Source organism: Gouania willdenowi, chromosome 10 (assembly GCF_900634775.1).
Source record: "Gouania willdenowi chromosome 10, fGouWil2.1, whole genome shotgun sequence".
In the NCBI taxonomy this organism is placed as follows: domain Eukaryota; kingdom Metazoa; phylum Chordata; class Actinopteri; order Blenniiformes; family Gobiesocidae; genus Gouania; species Gouania willdenowi.
This window is the reverse complement of record NC_041053.1, coordinates 37,673,729-37,693,471: the sequence shown is the minus strand read 5'-3', so window position 1 is coordinate 37,693,471 and position 19,743 is coordinate 37,673,729. Positions and strand designations below refer to the sequence as shown.

The 19,743-nt window shown below is 37.3% G+C and overlaps 1 protein-coding gene across 8 annotated transcripts in view; it reads left to right on the top strand.

Moving 5' to 3' along the window:
• Nucleotides 1-17,651, top strand: part of LOC114470896 (LIM and calponin homology domains-containing protein 1-like) — a 94,298-nt gene extending 76,647 nt beyond the window's left edge. For 4 of the 8 annotated variants that reach the window (XM_028459285.1, XM_028459280.1, XM_028459287.1 and 1 more), the window contains 14 exons: nt 150-401; nt 1,918-2,023; nt 2,106-2,206; nt 2,301-2,394; nt 4,319-4,347; nt 5,193-5,273; nt 7,693-7,785; nt 7,872-8,015; nt 8,781-8,872; nt 8,967-9,125; nt 11,244-11,345; nt 12,152-12,260; nt 13,907-14,009; nt 17,104-17,651. In XM_028459285.1, coding sequence (XP_028315086.1) covers nt 150-401; nt 1,918-2,023; nt 2,106-2,206; nt 2,301-2,394; nt 4,319-4,347; nt 5,193-5,273; nt 7,693-7,785; nt 7,872-8,015; nt 8,781-8,872; nt 8,967-9,125; nt 11,244-11,345; nt 12,152-12,260; nt 13,907-14,009; nt 17,104-17,129 — 1,491 coding nt within the window. In that variant the 3' untranslated portion in view covers nt 17,130-17,651. Of the gene's footprint in view, nt 1-149; nt 402-1,917; nt 2,024-2,105; nt 2,207-2,300; nt 2,395-4,318; nt 4,348-5,192; nt 5,274-7,692; nt 7,786-7,871; nt 8,016-8,780; nt 8,873-8,966; nt 9,126-11,154; nt 11,346-12,151; nt 12,261-13,906; nt 14,010-17,103 lie in introns of those variants that run through there. The other 4 variants (XM_028459281.1, XM_028459282.1, XM_028459284.1 and 1 more) reach the window with 4 other exon arrangements.
• The last annotated feature ends 2,092 nt before the right edge of the window (nt 17,652-19,743 follow it).

Sequence of the window (19,743 nt, the reverse complement as noted above, 5' to 3'; positions counted from 1 at the left end):
TCACGATCCAAAAATGTTTCAAAATTCAATATAGGATTTATGGTTTAATTTTTTTTTTTTTTTTTTTTTTATTAAATTTTTTTTGTTTTTTAATTTCTTATTGAGTGACTTTACTAATATTACCATGAAAACTTTCTTATTTGATCCAGGTGGATGGTCGGCTCCAAGTCAACGGTGATAGTGGAAAACACAACAATCTCGTCCCACCTTGGAGTCGAGCGACAGAATCTCCTCCTCAGTTTCAGGCGTCCTGTTCCATATCCACAGACAATGGCGTCGGTGCTCCGTGCTCGGACACTTCACACCCTCATCAGAGCGTGCACACCTCAGCCAGAGACGCCAGTCCAACAAGGACCAAAGAAACACAAAGCAGCTCAAACCGGCCCGTTTCACTCCCAGTGGTCAGAATAACTGTTTACTTCTAGAAAATCTGTTTTTAACATAGGTGTGGACGCGAGTCACAGATTTGACGACTTCAGACTCGACTTGACAAAATCACGAAGGACTTACAACTCCACTTAAACTTAAAAACAAATGACTCGTGACTTAACTCAGATTTCAGCCTTTTGGCTCGGAGACGTGCGCACTAGCAGAGAAAATGATTCAGAGAGTGATACCCTTTAATGGATCTTTAAAAATTGTTGGATTGGTTTGTTTATGAAAGCACTATATCACTATTATTTGACAAATATGCTCTCTGTTCAAGTATTTCATTGTTTATATTATATGAATAATAATAATTACAATAATTATGTACTTTTGTCTTGGTAGGACTAATAAAATAAAGTTGAGGACTTTTGACATGACTTGCCTTGACTCGGGACTTTGGTGACATAACTTGAGATGCAGTGACTTGTTCCCACCCCTAGTTTTTAATTATTAAAAAAAAAACATTTTCAGTTTGTGTAAAAATGATTTTCTAGAGCAGTGGTTCTCAACCTAGGGGTCGTGAGACACTGGACAGATACCTTCAAGGAAAAAAAAATGGTTTTTGAACAAATTGAGCCCATTTTTGCTTATTTGTACTCTTTTTCTGCAACTACACCAAACTTGCCAAATTGTAACCCATTTTCATCACTGCCATATTTTTGCTCTTTTTAATACATTTTTGCTACATCACTCCCATTTCTGTCACTTCATTAAATTTCAATGCCTTTTTTGCAAATTGTTTCCACTTAAAAACATTATAAACCCTTTCCACCACTTTTCCTACATAATGTTGCTGTGTTGACCCATTATCGTCTATTTTAACCTTTGTTCACTATAGTTCATGCTTATTTTTGTGAGTTTAACCACATTCACGATTTATCATGCCCATTATTTGCCAATTCAAACTAATTGTTCCAATATTAACACTTTTTACCACTTTTTCTGTCCATTTTGCCTACTCTAATTTCCAACTTTTAAGCAATTTTTGTGCTTTTTAAAACCCTATTTCACCACCTTTTCAACCATTTTTGGTCACTTTTAACCCATTTTATTTCTGATTAAAACAAGGATTTACATCTTTAAGATCACTATACAGGTATACTATGGCACAAATAATAATAAACTTCCTGGATAGCAGTGGATATTATTCAGATAAATTAATAAATGTGGATAATCACAGATTCATAGAACAATGGACCATCATTTTACTGACTTTATGGATGGACCCCACAAATCTCTACCCTTTATTCCCCCTTATAGATGACCCTGTTTCCACATGACTGTTCTTCAATGTTTATGTCTGTGTTCAACCACCTTCAGCTATAGTGGGGGTCCCAGGTCCCTGGAACCTTTATTTTGGGGGTCGTGTGCTAAAAAGGTTGAGAACCACTGTTCTAGAGGACTAGATAAGACATGAACTGCTTGCAATCCTTTGGATTTCCCACAGCTGAAATATTCCACCATTCATGTTTACTTTAACTTTAACAGACGCTGCAGAAACCAGAGGAAAGCTTTAAGATTCCTGAAGATTCCACAGCAGCTGCTTCAGAAGAAGGAAAACCAAACCTAGAGAACCAACAAACAAAATCTACAGGTCTGAGCAACACACGGACACCTTGTGATTGCTTTTCAAAGTGGAGGATTTCAGTTAAAGCTGATTTATTTTTGTGTTTCAGAAGCCAAACATGACCAAGCAAAGACAGAACTCAGTTTGAACTTCTATAATCGTGTCCAGTGTGGTGTGAATTCACAGCAGATCCCCTCAGTGCTTTCACAGGTGGGACATCCAACAGCAATAACAACAATATAAAAATAAGAAACTTTTCCACACAACGTATCATCATTCAAAGCATGTTTTTCACATGTTCTAGCTGGATCCAGCTGCCTGTTTTCAGAACACCTCACAGAGCACAGAGTCGGTTCTAAGCTGTCCTGGACCCACGTCTTTTGAACATCGCCCATCAGGTAAATAAATACCTGGAGCTCATTCCTCAATGCCCTCGTGCTTTCTTAGTTAGATTCAATGGCCCTCATGTATCAACTTTGCCTGAAAATAGGTGCAAATCTGAGTTCACATTTGGTCGTATGACAGGACCAATGTATGATTTATCAATCCCAGCGTATAAATGATCAGGTGTTGATAAATGTGGAGGCTGAATTTGATTGTCATTAACTTGTTCCGCCCTCCTGTTTCGGAGGCCCCGCCCACTGAGGTCAAACAAGAAAAGAAGCTTTTCCAAGATGAAAATCAGCATATTCACATCTGAGGTGGAGCAAAACAAAGATGTGCTTTTTAAATGTGTGAAAGCTTTAATTTAAGAAGCACATTTAAATGCTCTGTGTAAGACGATTAGCTGCTGGGCAGGAGACGTCTGCCCCCCAACTTCACAACAGAGATCCTGGAGAGACACATGGATGTGATGTTTATATCAACCTCGTCCACATGCTTTAGTCAATAAATATCACATTAAAAAAATGAATGATCAAAACACTTTTTAAAAAAAAAGCCTTAAAAATTACTAAATGTTGTCCCTTGCCTGTGTTTATCTGAGTGAACCTATATGCGCTCCTGCTCAGTAGCTGTTCACCAGTGGGGTTACATGGTATTCTGTGAAAGGAAAACCAGAAAAGTGTTATCAGCAATAATGTGCACTTTTTAAAAATTCATGTAATTTTGTTTAATTTTTTTTTAATAATTCGTTTAGATCTGTTCTGAATGTGTGTCTGCTTATGCTTAAATGATGGCTGAAGCTTGTTTAATACTTTATTTTAAGTCTCAGTCAGATTTTTTGGTGTTGAACCACACACTCAGGTTATCGTACACGAGGTCAGACCTAACGTGAGATCTAATCATTGTATACGCTCACATCAGAATTGATAAATACCAAAGCTGAATTTGGCCGAATCCACGTCGTACGCTCAGATCTGAACGTATGAACGGTTGATTAATGAGGGCCCATTGTTTGTAACTTTTCAAACTGCTTTGTAAACTATAAAACTCAGAGATATCCTTTCCAAATCAGGACTGAAGATTGTTTAAAGCTCTAGAGGAGCCATGGAATCCTTCCGCAGGGCAACCTTTTGCATCTGCCTCTATCCCCTATCCTTTACCTTTTTCTGCTTCTTTTCTTTCCACTTGCATATTTGTTTCCTTTTTTTACGTTACTGTAGAGTTTCAAATCTGTGTCTGGTCTCCACCAGCATGCAGCAATCCTAAGGTACGCTGGGAGTTCTTCGCTCCAGCAGGTAATCTGCTCCATTCAAGGAGATCACCTTTCCATCCTGGAGCACTAATTTTTTCTCTTTTGCTTCCAAAACATAACACCAGTTTCATTTTTTGTGCTTTGACTGATCATTGAATGCAGAGTTGGACTGTGTAGGTGTAGGATCAAAATTGCATCGTGTTACTCAAGGGTTAAATGGATCTCAGCCACTAAATGGGCGACCGTGGCTCAGGTGGTAGTGGGTCGTCTTCTGATCGAGAGGTTGGGGGTTCGATCCCAGTACCTGACTATGCGTCGAAGTGTCCTTGGGCAAGACACTGAACCCTAAGTTGCTCCCAGTGGTCGACTAGCGCCTTGCATGGCAGTCCTGTCCCACTGGTGTGTGAATGTGAGAGTGATTGGGTGAATGAGCTGATATGTAAAGCGCTTTGAGACTGTTTCAGTGTGGTGATAAAGCGCTATATAAAATCAAGTCCATTTACCATTTAAATGCTGAATATATTCATCACCCTATTGACCATCGTGTTTTTATTTTCTCTCCTCAGCTTTTTTTCTTCACAGGCTGTCAAACCAACATTTCATGTTTTCCTGTTTTTTTGTTTTTTGTTTTGTTTTTTTCTAAATCACATGTGTTTGAAATGTTTTCAATGTCTCTCAATCCACAGAAAACACGGAGAAGGATTATCATGGAAATGTGAGTAAAGCCACTGGCAGCCTCTCCTACTGGTTTATATCAATGGGGAGAGATTTGTATCAAAAATATTCAAAAATACATTCGCAATTTTCACGTGTTTTATAATTTGTGTATTAATCATGAATTATGTGTAAATCTTTAATTGTGTTTGTGAATTGTGTAAAGTGCATTTGTGGATTGACCGGCGTGTGTATTTATTTTTGAGTCAAACGCAGCGCAGTTTTGCTCAGATTCATGCACACGAAGATACCGATTTTTATCACACAGTTGAAGATTTACACATGATAACTGATGATAATTACACACACAAATTATAAAACACATGAGTAAGCTGTGGATATATTATATTTGTTGAAAAACATGTGAAAATCTGAAGAACACATGCGGAAATTGAGGATATTAGTGAATATTTCTGATACAAATCTCTCCCCATATACTGTATATCATGCTGGGTTATTGTTTCCTGTTGGGCGCATGGGAAAAATCTTTAGAAATCGTGTTTAAAATCAGTTTTTTTAATGTATTTTAAGTCTTGTTTGTAATTAGGCATGGCAGATGATGATGATGCTGTAGTTGTCTTTGTAGGCTGATCCTGCTTTTCTTGTGATTTCACCTCTTTCTGTGTCTTCTCTCTCCTTAGTAGGCGCCCTTTGGCTAGCATTGGACGTGTGCTAATGTGGTAGACCAACTATTTATGTCCCTTCTCCTTTTCCCTCTGTTCCTCATGGTGGATCCGTGTTTTGGTCTTCACGTGTATTTGATGTGTGCGTGAACGTGTGCATGAACACCTGCGGGCGTGTGCGTGTGTGTGTGTGTGTGCGTGCGTGCGTGCTGGGGTCCATCAGGGTGACCGCTGGTCCCTAGACTCGGAGGAGGAGCGAAAGCGTCAGGAAAAGTGGCAGCACGAGCAAGCGCGCATGCTGCAGGTAGAGTTTAGTGCACAGGCATGGTGCATGAGTGTGCACGTCAGAGCTTCTACTTGTGTGCACCGAGCAGTAGGACTGATGTTGTAGCTGCAGTCGGTAAACAAAGGCTGGTTTTGACATTGAAAATATATGGAAAACTAAAACTCTTGGAAAGGAAAATGAAAGTTTGATTTCCAAAACTATGGAATGCCCTTTGAGGATAAATTTGATATGAGTGATAGCAACTATAGTTAAAGAGTAGCTGCTTTCTGCTGACCTGCCACTAGGGGGGGAAATTTTTGCCTTGATTATGGGTGTTACTGCTGTAGTAGAAAGACACGCCCACTCAGGCAGTGCACCGTGCTGCAGTGACGGATGAACCCTGCTCAACTACAACAATCACAGGCACACAATCCCAACGTGAAACTCATCCACGCACACACAACTCTATCACTTATGGGTAAACAGCTTCTGCTCCCCAGCCATGAGCCCCCCCAATACACCACCTCACACACAGACACACACACAAACCACGAAGACGCACACACACAGGGACAAAAAGTACACACACGTCCGCTCACACGCAGTGACAGACAGGAATACACACATGATGTGTCTGTAAATACACATATAGCTTGGTGAACCCTCTGATTAGACCAGAATCTGCTCTTCTGAAGCACAGAGTCAAAAACATCACTGCAGAGTTCTGCATTAGAGCTGTCAATCAAAGCTCACTGAGGGCTGTGATCAGAAGAAACCCTCCTCCCTGAAGCACGATGGTCGAAATACACAAAATTAAAATACTTTTACTGAAATGTTAAAAGTTGTACTAGGAATAGGATCAATCAACACCACTACTTAATACCCAAATACACATGTATTCAGCAGAAAAAAGTTTTGGGGTTTGGGGTTTAGTTACTCTTTAAGTACAAGTAAAATTACTGATTTTGCACATTATACGAAAAAAGAAACACAAACAACCATGAAAGCAACTCAATTGCAGTAACGTGAGTATGTGTAATCCATTACTTTCACCTCTGGTAACTAGTAATAGCCCACTAGCAGAATTAAAATGTGTTACCAGTAAAAAGTCAAAGCTTTACTAGTTATAGTAGTGATACTTTTACTTCATTAGTAAAGTGTACTCATGCACGAGTGAACCACTGAGTCCATGTGTTCATGTCTGCGTTTACTGCTATCCTCCTTGTTTACCAAATATACATTTAAACCACTAGATGGAGCCAGTGTGCAGTAAAAGGAGCTTAGTGCTGGATTGTAGAGACATGGTTTTAGTTGCTGCTGATGCTGCTCTCTCTCTCTCTCTCTCTCTCTCTCTCTCTCATTCTCTCTCTCTCTCATTCTCTCTCTCTCTCATTCTCTCTCTCTCATTCTCTCTCTCTCTCTCTCTCATTCTCTCTCATTCTCTCTCATTCTCTCTCTCTCTCTCTCTCTCTCTCTCTCTCTCTCTCTCTCTCTCTCTCTCTCTCTCTTTCTCTCTCTCTCTCTCTCTCTCTCCAGCATGTAAGAGATGCATCTCAAGTCATCCCATCCTTTACAATGCATTCAGCCATGTTTAATAAATCATATTTCTGTTTCAAATATTTCTGGATTGTGTGAGATGAACTTGCCTTCAATGAATGAGTGATCATTGTGTGCAGTGTGTACGCCAGTGTTTTTGCCTGTTTTTGTGCTGTCTTTGTAGCTTTTTTTGTCAATTGTCACTGTTTCTCTGGGGTTTTCTGCACAAATGTGTTTAAAAAGGAAACACACAGAACAATATGCTGGAGTTATTTAAATACATATTGTGAAGAAAATCTCAAACTCTCCTGCAGGTTTGTCAGTTTTTGCTTTATGCCAGGGATGTCAAACTCATTTTAATTCAGGGGCCAAATACGGAGCAGTTCATCTTAAGTGGGCCGCAGATTGTAGGAGGAAAATTAGTCATTTAATCAATATTGTGCTCTCGTTTGCACTTCCACGATTTATTTGATTTTGTGCCCAATTTTATTGTAATTTGGGAATTTTTTTGTGCAATAATTTGAATAATAAGAATTGAGAATTATTTTAACAATTTCAGATTAAAAATGACTGCCATCATGTGATATACAGTAAGCGTGGGGAAAATACAAGCTATGCTAATATTGTGGAGCTTCATTGATTCATTTATGTATTATTTGCAACTCAATTAGTTGGCAATTTACTCTGAAGGGCTGGATTTGGCCCCCGGATCTTGAGTTTGACGCGTGTGCTTTTTCCAAACATAGAAAAATAAAATAAAATGTAGTATAAAAGTGAGTGTTGTATAATAATCATGCATGGATAATCACTGCTCATGCTTGTATAACTTCCATTAGACAAGGCTTTAAATGCAGACAGTGTTATTTATCCTCCGTGATGAAGCTCTGTTCTGCTTTTCATGTCTTCGTTGCCGTGGTTACAGGAGAAGTACCAGCGCGAGCAGGAGAAGCTGACGGAGGAGTGGGAGAGAGCGCAGCGGGAAGTGGCGGAGGAGGAGAGGCGCTACCATGAGGAGGTGTTGGATCTGTGAAATAAATCATTTGCATTTCAGAAAACCAGTGTAAATAATAATAATGATTATTATTATTATTTATTGAACAGGAGCGAAGGATACTGGAGGAGACCACTGCCCCTCTGACCCCCCCCAGTCGAGGGGAGCCCTCTTCCAACCCTGGAACTCAGAGCTCCATCATCCGTTCACTGGCTGACTGGGAACGCAAACAGGAAGCGATGGAGAGGCCGTCGGTAATAAGCACACGGCATGATGTTTATTATTCATAGGGATGCTCGATATCAGCTTTTTGCCAATATCTCATATGCTGATATTTCCTAGCACTGAATTTCAGATTAATACAGAGATTTATACATAGATCCCCTCACCACTCCACCACCTCTCCATGGAAACAACAGGTCAATAAAACTTTTAATGTGATGCCACACAATGGAAAAAGTGCCATATGTATTTTTTTTTTGTCTATTTTATTTTCATTTAATTTATTTGTTCTTTTCATGAAAGTGTATAATTAACAACACAATCATCGTATACACTAAATACAATTAATGACACAACTCAGTTGACAGCCCTCATAACTGAAAAGGAACAGTAAGGAGAATATACAGTAATTATTTTTTAAGTTGCCCCTTAATTGAACACAAAGAATCATAGATGGTCTGTCAGTTACCAACACTGTCAACAACTTCCTGATAAATAAAAGAAATTTAGAATTGTTTTACAAACTCAAATCAATTTAAAATATGTATCTAGTAACAGTAGATTTCAAGTGTTTTACTGTCTCAATTGTCTCTTTTTTTTACATCTTTTAAAACTGAAAGATATTTGTACAGCGTTTTAAATCATTCTGCAGAATGCAGAAAACAACATCACAGATAAGTTTTTAAATATCAGTGGAAAAACCAATGCTGATATATTTTATGGCTATCGGTCGATAATATCGTTCATCTCGAATCACTTAACATTATTATTTGTGTTTCTTTCTTTTTTTCCCACAGAGAGGCAGCACAGAGGGTGCAGAATGCAAATTTAGAGAAAACGACCGAACCAGTGACATCAGCACTGCTGACGACAGCATGAAAACTGTGAGGTCAGTGCAATAATATCTGAATATTCCACATTCCACAGAATATCAGCTGATTTAAACCACGTGACATCCCTCCGTCACTCTTTGTCGTCTTTAGCTTGAGTCCCATCAGCAGTCAGGCAGACGTACTTGCACACAACGTACAAAACGGACAAAAGGTTCCCACGGCGACGCCCAAAGCTTCAGCTCCAGCCAAGAGAAACCAGGAAGTGGCTGCAGAGAACCGTCAGCCTGGCCAACCAGCAGGAGGACGAAGGTGTGTTGACCTACACATCACAGTCAGAAGTCTTTCATTAAGTTGTTCTGTTTCTCACAAGAAACTAAATCTGTGCCTTTAATGCAAAGAATAAAATATTATCATTGAGTATTTGGTATATATATATATATATATATATATATACAGTGTCTATATGACGTAAATTATGACCTGTTGCTGCCATATTCAGCACAAACAGTCCCTTTTACCTTATTAAACATTGATTTATGATGCCCACACAAATATTTTAAGATCAAATACTCATTAGTGGCCATTTTCCAAAATTCAGCATTACTGAAAAATCATGTTTTTGCTTCTAACTTTACTTTTATGACGGATAGAGACATATTTTGCTGTCTTTACTTATGTTTGTGAGTACCAGAGATCCAATAATCCATCCTACAACTCTGTCATGTTTCTTTCATCTTTAAATTTGAAGATAATTCCATTCCAGGCTAAAATATTAACTAATCTTGTACATCATAAATTCTCTGTCATTGTTTTTGTCAAACATTTTATTTTATTTCAGTGATCCTTTAGCTCAGTATGTAAAGTGGAAGATTACATTAATATGTTAAGGTTTCATTTATTCAGACAATTCTCAGACAATTTTTTTTTTTTTTTTTACGTTTCAACTGACAGTCGCTCTTTGTTATATTTCACACACTAACAGGAGCAACTCAAAAAGTCACTCTTCAGTTTAGATCCATATTTATTTTCATTGCGCATGAACTGAATCGCAGTCGTCCTCAATGCAAACTGTCAAATAATTTATACAGGCACATGAGCTGCAGCTAAAACATTATTATTATTATTATTATTATTATTATTATTATTATTATTATTATTATTATTATTTTGATTTGATTTGATCAAAATAATATGTGGTTGTATTAACCACAATGAGAAAATAATAATAACCAGAAAACCACTCGCAGAGCGCCGCCAAGCAGCTCGTTTCCGCCCATTTTGTGATTTCCACCATATGTTTTAGTTCTACATTGATTTTATATTCACTATTAGATTCATTGATAATCAAAACATACCTTTAGTATTTTAAATAACAATTATATTTTTAATTGTCAGATACTTGTATTCAAATATTGCAACCTTGTTACAAATCATGCCAGTTATATTTTTGCTCTTCTTTTCCTAATTGGAACACTGATGACATCATCAGCATGTTTTGAGAGAACCTATGACATCATAAACAAAAAGTTCCACAGTGTGGATGGGAAAATGAATGGGATATATATATATATATATATATACACACACTTTTGGGAGCCTGTAATTGCCATTACATCACCAAAATGTAATCACTTGTTCCTTGTCCCATTTATCAATTTTCCTGAAAATTTCATCCAAATCCGTTCATAACTTGAAACTTAAACGTTATCTTGCTAACAGACCCACTGACAGATTGACAGACAGATAAACGGAGACAAAAACATAACCTTAACGCTCTCCGCTTCACGCTTGGCGGAGGTAATACTAAAAAAATAAAAAATCAAACAAAGGAAAGAGATAATATATGGTTACAAAATCATTATCCTCATTATTATTATCTTTATAATTATATTATGTTTGTAAAGATTTGCTACACTTGTATTCGTGGCGGCATGGCTTAGTCCGTAGGGACATGGGTTGGGAACCGGAGGGTGCCGGTTCAAGTCCCAGTATGGTCCAAAAAGTTGTTCTGGTAGCTGGAGAGGTGCCAGGGCACTTCTCAAGCACTGCCGAGGTGCCCTTGAGCAAGACACTGCTCCCTTCATTGTAAAGCGACTTTGAGTACCCAGAAAAGCGCTATATAAAATTGATGTATAATAATATTCAAACTCTTGTGCCAGCAGGTGGCGTCGTTTATTCATGAATCCTCCCATCTTTTCAAAAGCTAACACAATAACAAAGACCTGGTTTGAGTTTTAAAAGGTGTTAAAATCTGAACGACTTCTTCATGAAATCATCATAAAAAAAACGTATTTCCTTCAATGTGACGTCATTTCTGATCAACACAAACATCTCTCAGTGGATCTGACTCCAGGTTAGCTCTGATTGGCTCCAGTCAGACTCCAGTAGCCAATGGCGTCCCTTCATCATGTTGCTGTCCATTTTCAGGAGCGGCTTTGTTGATAATCACATGTCATCATCATCATCATCATCCAAGTCTCCCCCAGCATGTCCATCACCATCAGACACTTTGCCTCCTGCACCAAACAGGTATCTCACACACACACACACACACACACACACACACGTGATTCATAACGTGCCACTGCAGAACAATCGCTCTAAGCGAGTGCAGAATTTTAATGCCTTTCCAGCAGAGGAGGAGAAGATAATGTGTATTTATTCATTTTTTCTGGAAATTGATGCCAGTGTTAGAAAAAAATCCACAAAATATTGCTGTATGTGTCATTCAGTATAGTTGTTTTTTTATTATTAATTTGTTTATTAGGAGATATAACAATAGAACAACGTTTCAATCAACACTTACCCCTTGTATTACAACACATTATTATGTATTTTGTGCATCATAATCAGTCAACTATTCATGCACACCACAGAGACGCTCACACACATTTTTGCACATATCAGATATTATATAATCGTACATACTTAATTAAAACAAAAGAGAAAAGGAAAATAAAAAAGGGGGGCGGGGATGTGAGTCAGGCAGAGATTACAAGGATTTGCAGTAAAATGTCAGTTTTGTTAAAGGGAAACGCACAAATCCTAATGAACCACAGAATAGTTAAAGATCAGTGTGAATACAACAAAGCTTTCTAAAAATAAATAAATGAATTAAATGAGCAGTTCAAATAAAATGATTTTTGAATGAATATGTTTACAAAGACATGTTTTTCCTTCTGTTGGACACAATGATCATATTTAGTGTTTGATCTGCCCTGATTGATCAACTGTCCTCCTTATTTCGTCATTAAAACAAAAGACAAACAAAGGAAGTGTTTGTGAGTGGAGCATTTCTCTGTCCTCTTCCTCTTTCTCCTCGTCTTCCTCTGCAGGTCGGTCAGCGGTAAGAAGCTGTGCTCCAGCTGTGCTCAGCCTCTGGGTAAAGGAGCAGCTATGATTATAGAGACACTCAGCCTCTACTTCCACATCCACTGCTTCCAGGTGGGTTGCTCCAAATAAAGGCCTTTTTATCATCTGGGTTTGGTTTTTATACAACAGTGATTGGCCAGTTTTGGGGCCACACATTTTAGGTGGAAAAAGTGCAATTTTAACATTTTCATTTCCAAATTTGCACTTCCATAAATATATACAGTAAATAAATAAGGCCTCGACAATAAGCAATAAATGACAGATTTTGTGATCAATGCTTGTCAGAATCAGAATTCATTTATTAATCTAAAATTAATAATTTATTAACATTAACAAAGAAGAAAGAAAGAATAAATAATAAATAAGTGTATAATTAAGTAAAATACTGTTAAAAATAGGGATCAGATACACACACATGACAGTAGTAGAAAATAAAGTAGGATAGATGATAATAAAATGAAAACAAATATGATACAGATATTTACAAAAAATAATACAAATATACAAATATGATTTAGATATTTACAACAATCAAGCAATGAGGTTACAGTGATGAATTGTGTGTGTAAATTTGGGCAGCTTTTTTGGGGAGTGTTTGTGATAAATTGCACGATTTATAGGAAACTTGACAATTGTGATTAGATTGTGATTAAAAGTGACAACAGTGAGCCCCTAAATTACACAATGATTCCTGTTTTTTCCTCTTGCAGCCTGGTTTGGATGCTCTAAAGAACATGTGTCAAACTCAAGGCCTGGGGCCCAAATCTGGCCTTTTAGAGCATCCAATTCGGCCCACATAGAAAGTGAAAATGACAGAGACAACATGAATCATTTTGTAAATTAAACTCAACAATATTTGCAGGTGCTCACAGTTTTCCAGGTGCTTATATTACAGTTCAGAAAAATCAAAACTCTTACAAAATCCTAAATGTTCCTTAAATTATGACATAATATTCCCTTAATTAAATAAAAAAATGGTCACAAAATCTAGAAAATGGAAAGTGTACGTCCTGTTGGGACTGATATTAATCACTCATTGCTTGAATATTGTCGGTTTTTTACATATTGTAGTGTGGATGAGCCGTGAAATAAGGATTGCTGAAGTCTTGTCAGAAGTCGCTTTTAATTGCTGGTTATAGAGCAGGACAATCGTACACAGTGTTGTTACACACACCATCCACACTGTCAGACATGAACTAACTCCTCCTCCCGCCAACACTTATCTAACTCTCGTTCTACTCCCGCCCGCCACGAACTAACGCGAGAGTGAGGACACAACAAAAAGAAACGTCACAATCACATACATCAACCCAGGGCGGCAAACACACACGGGAAACACCCAACGTGGCAACCCAGACATGGCAACACAGAACAACACCAAGGCTGGATTCACCGGCATCACAATATTTTGTTTTGTATTGTATACGTGTAAACTATAGGGCACAATAATCATGTCATATATGGGAATAAGTCCTGTTTATTCCCATGTGGGCCGGATCAGGAAATGCATTCAAAGTTGTGTGTGTGTGTGTGTGTGTGTGTGTGTGTGTGTGTGTGTGTGTGTGTGTGTGTGTGTGTGTGTGTGTGTGTGTGTGTGTGTGTGTGTGTGTGTGTGTGTGTGTGTGTGTGTGTGTGTGTGTGTGTGTGTGTGTGTGTGTGTGTGTGTGTGTGTGTGTGCGTGTGCGCGCGCGTGTTTCCTCCCTCCCTCCCTCCCTCAGTGTGGGCTGTGTAAGGGACAGCTGGGAGATACGACCACAGGGACGGACGTACGGATCAGAAACGGCCTCCTTAACTGCCACCAGTGCTACATCCGCTCCCGCTGTGAGTCCCAGCGTCGTCATCCTCACTGAACATCTATCTACCATATCTATCTACACTATCTATCTACACTATCTATTTATGTACAGTATCTATCTACACTATCTATCTACACTATCTATCCATCTACAGTATCTATCTACACTATCTATCTCCAGTATCTATCTATCTATCTACACTATCTATCTATGTACAGTATCTATCTACACTATCTATGTATCTCCAGTATCTATCTATCTACAGTATCGATCTATCTATCTACACTATCTATCTATGTACAGTATCTATCTACACTATCTATCTCCAGTATCTATCTACAGCATCTATCTATCTACTTATCTATCTCTCTCTTTCCCTTTTTTATTACTGTGTGTGCGTGCTCGTGCGTGTGTGTGCGTGCGTGCGTGCGTGTTTCTTCTCCACACATCCATCAAACTCACTCTAACCCTGTGGCTGTGCTCTACGTGCGGCTCCTGTTCCACAGCAAAAAGAAAGTTTGATAATGTCTTTCAAATTAAAACTGGGAACAGTCTTATGTTATTGTCTGCTAATGTGAGCCATAATTCATCCGTTCACAGAGGAATAAATTCAGATTTTAATAACCTGAGCACGGAACTACTGCTCACAAACGAGGAAACACACACGTGTGCGCACACACACACACACACACACACACAGAAAGTAAAAAGTGCAATTTATTAGAAAACTTTTACGTGTGTTTTGATCCACTGTAAACAGAAACATTTGTGTATCTTTTATTGTGAAAATCCAGCCTGGTTTGGGAGAGATGGACAGGATAAGACACTTTCAAATTAAAACCATAGATTATAGGCCGTGTTCCTTTTTTTACAGCAAATTTTAATTCAGTTTTAGTCAAGTCGTTTGACAAAAATGCAACTTAGCTTTAGTCAAAATTAGGGATGTAACGATTAATTGTATGGCAGTTAAAAAGCGATTCATAGGTATCACGGTTCACATCGATATTCTGAAAATTGAATCGCAGTACTTTTTTTAAACAGAGGGCGCTATATATTATCCTTCTCTTGTTTAACAGTGTAGGCTGCGGGCGGAATCTGCTACTACTTTATTTCTGGCCGCCTTCTACTCTTGAACATGTTCATAAATGATTCCTTACCCCTTTAGCACCGAAAGAATATCTGTAATATTACGTGTATATAACTATTATGGAGTTTTGCATTGTTTACTATAGAACTAGAATTTAAATGAATAGGCTTCTTCTTCATTTGTATTATTCCTTTATTTATTTTATTCAAGATTAATTTTAGTTAAATTGCATTGCTTTGAATAGGTTATCAAGGGATTCTTTTGACAATGAAAAATAAAAGGAAAATAGTACAGTATTTTCTAGTTTTTTTCCCAAAAAAAAATAAAGGAATATTTTTCAGTCATTTCTCTACATTCTCATTTTGTAAAATAAATTGTGAGAGAATCGTATCGTGAATCGAATTATATCGGGAGTTGAGTGAATCGTTACATCCCTAGTCAAAATGTAGTCATCAGGACTATTTCAGTTTTAGTCTTTTAGTCAACTAAATGGTATTAGGATTTTAGTCGACTAAATCTTTTACAGATATAATCGACTAAACTATAAAGCGTAAAAGTTTACACATTTTTTAAAGATGAAATTACCATTTATCAACTGATATTGGGTGGTATTAATGTTTGTAAATTAGCTTTCTTCCTATTGGATCACTTACCGGCTTGTCCCGCCTTCCACCAAACTAAAGTTGTTTTGATTGAATACATTCCAAATTCAACATTATATCAACATTATAGTTTGTTTCATAATTAGTTAATGAATGTTGTTTTTTTTAATTAGTCATTGTCACAAAAACTATGATGAAAAACTGATACTGTTTATAGCACGGTTTTTCAACCTTGGGGTCATGACCCCATGTGGGGTCGCCTGAAATGTCTACTAATAATAAAATAAAATAAAAAATGCATTTTAAAAATGTGATTTATTTTTTAATTGCAGCAGTGTCCTTTAGAGCAGGGTTTTTCAACCTTGGGGTCATGACCCCATGTGGGGTCGCCTGGAAATAAAAATCAAAATGGGGTTGCCTGAAATGTCTAATTTTTTTTTTTTTTTTTTTTTTAATTTTTGAATTTTTTTTCATGATTAAAAATAAAAGATTTATTTCTTGAATTAATTTTTTCAAATGAAAACACCACACACAATCTTTAAATTATTGTATTTCTATACTTTCACTTTCACAAATATACATTTAATTGACATAAAATGCAGTAAAATAAAATATCTGTGCTGGCACATATTGTCACTCTGTGCACTAATACCGGCTCATCTGTGTTTGTTACACACTACAACAAGCATGATTTAAAAAAAAAAAAAAAAAGTCTCCAGGCGTCGCCAGAAATGTGATATACAGTCAAAATGGGGTCATGACCATGCAGAAAAAGGTTGGTAACCTCTGGCTCATAGACTCCTTAATGGCCCACGTCACGAGTGATGTGGCTGGAGGCAAAAACATTAAACACCGCTGGCTAAAGCATAGATATATGTATATATATATATATATATATATATATATAAACACTAGATAATGCAAGCAGGATTCACCAGTGTTGCTCAACGGCGGCCATCTTACCTCAGACAACTGACGTTCTGATGTTCTGACACGCTCTACGGTAGCTGTTAGAAGGTGAGTGATCAGCTTAAACAAAAATACCCTTAACTCAATGAAATATTGAGGGGTTTACAAACGGTTTGCCTTATTACTCCCCTTATTATACATATTTATGACGTAGGATGCTTGTACATGTTAAAAATGCTGCTTGCCATTTGGAAATTGAGTTATGGTTATTTAAATAATACATGCACCATTAACATCGATGTAATGAGCGGGGACAGCTGTCTGAGGTAAGATGGCCGCCACGTTGCTACGCCGCTCCCCATTGTCTAACAGTGTGGGTAAGTCATCTAGTGTTTATATAATGTCTATGGTGGTTGGCCTCCAGGCTAAGCCCCGCCCAACAAAATACATCACAATGTTTACAAACAAAGGGTCTTTAGGCAGGAAAGGTTTTCACATGAAGTTGTTTGTTGTTTCTCCAGCAGCCGGACAGCCGACCACGTTGTGACGTTCTCCTCCTGGAAGAAGCTCCTCCTCCTTTTAACTCGTGCACAGTGTGTCAGGAGCTTTCCATCCATCCACCGCAGCTAAAATAACCACTGTAAACCCATCATGTGACCTGTAGAGGATTCACCAGAAGAAAACATTCTCGCTTGTAAATGCGCCGCATGGTAAAAACAACAACAACTGGGAGAGGAACTCTGATCTTTGATGGACACAGATGATCGTTTCCTGCTTGTGAATGTTTGAGATGAACATCGTTTAATTCCATTTTAATGGAATTAATCATTCAGAGCCTTTTTTATCATCGTTTGATGTTATAATGATCCAAAGAGGTGCAAAAAAGATGAGATTGATATTTTATTTTGAAATCACCCGAATAAGGCCCATCAAGTTATGCTACAACAGTGGTTCTCAACCTTGGGGTTGCGAGACACTGGGAGGGGGTTGTGAGACACTGGGAGAGGGTCGCCAGATGTCTTTAAGAAACTAAGAATATTTTTTTTTTTTTTAACAATTCAAGCACCATTTTGCTTATTTTTATCTTTTCTCTGCAACTACACCAAACTTGCCATATTTTAACTTATTTTCATCACTTTTCTTGCCATTTTTTGCTCCTTATACATTTTTTCCACTTTCAAGACAATTTTCAGCACTTATAAACTCTTTCCACCACTTTTCCACCTAATGTCGCATATGTTGACCCATAATTGTCTTTTTTAACCTCTATTTCATGCTTGTTTTTTCCAATTTAACCACATTCAAGACGTGTCATGCCCATTATTTGCCAGTTTAAACTAATTGTTCCTACTTATATCTGCCACTTTAACCATTTCACCACTTTTTCTGTCCATTTTTGGCCACTCTAATTTGCAACTTTTAACCAATTTCTGTGTTTTTTCTAAATTCCATTTCACCACCATTTCCGGTCACTTTTAACCCATTTTATTTATGATTAAAGCAAGGATTTACATCTTTAAGATGACTATATACTATGGCACGACCAATACTAAACGTTCCTGGATAACAGTGAAGATTAATCAGATGAATAAATAAATGTGGTTATCACAGATTTGTAGGGTCCATGGATGGACCCTACAAATCTCTCCCCTTTATTCCCCCTTATAGATGGTCCTGTCTCCACATGACTGTTCTTCAATGTTCATGTCTGTGTTCAACCACCTTCAGCTACAGTGGGGGTCCCCGGTCTATAGAACCTTTATTTTGGGGGTTGCGGGCTGAAAAGGTTGAGTGCTGTGCTACACCACTAATTAAGAATAAAACAAACAGTGTCCTTAAGTGTAACGGTGCAACTACAAACAGAAACATATTTAGACATAAATACATTATACAGTCATATTGTATTATTATTAATCCTCTTACCCATACAATGGCCTACTGGAGCTGCACAGAATACCATTCTAAAAGATTCCAGTATGTGGGTTTAGGGCATGGAAGCTGTTTTTGTGCTTTTTGGTCACAGCAGGTTTGGTTTGTTCCTCCTCCCGTTCGTCTTCACTGTGCCTTAGGAAAGCAGCGCCATGCAGCCATTGGATGTTTTCTCTTTTATTTTGGAGCAGGAGGTGAGGAACATACGGTCAGTGTTTCCACCTTTACCTGCAGATATACAAGCAGGCTGCTATGCATTCTCGTTACGCATTACGTGTGGTTTATTTCAAAATGAAAAGCAGACTAACTTCTGATCAATTGTTGAAAAACCCATAAACAAACAAAGGAATTCAATAATGTTTAATTTTGAATGTTTAGCAGTTCAGATTTTAGTTTGATTTTTTTTTTTTTTTTTTTTTTTCACGTATTTCCAATGATTTCTTATTAGATTTTAGTTGTTTTGTTTTGTTTTTTGAAACCCACTTGTTAAGTTTTATGTTTCAACAGAAGAAGAAAATAAGAAGTGAACCAGCAGCAGATGCACCAGTGCAATTTTTTGATTGGATGAAAAACTGAATCGCTGCAGCTGCACATTTTAACTCGCTTTGTTGTTGTTGTTTTAAAATTGTTTAAGAAAAAACGTGTTTTCTGTCGAGGATGTAAAAAAAAAAAAAAAAAAAAACTAAGTGCACGTTGAAGCCTAAAACCAAATGATTTGCAGCCTCTTCTTCTTCCTCTTCCTGAGCTGTAGCTTTAGCTTCTTCTTCCTCCTCTGGGTTTTAATTCAGTATTTTATGTTTATCCTCATTTAACTTCTGAGTTAATCTCGACTGAGTCTCTTTTAGCAGGATCTTAGAGACGGAGCTTTATATTCAGACTGGATTATGGGATGTTCTGTATTTATTGTAATATTTACCTAAACACTATCATATATAGAGAATAATTCGATGTTTAAATGCAATGGCATTTATAGCATATACTGTATGTTTATAAATAAAAGATTACAAATGAAAATGGAGTACGGTTTATGTATTTTCTTTTTTTTTTTTTGCAACAAAACATTTTTAGAGAAAAACGGCTTGATTTTCCTTTATATATTAGTACCTTTAAAAATAAACCTTTAAGAGTAACTGCAAACAATGAAAGCATTTTTAAAAAAAAAAAAGCAATTAAAGCCGCATTTGATAATTGTTTAAATGTTATAATCAATTATAATGATTTGATTTCAAAGT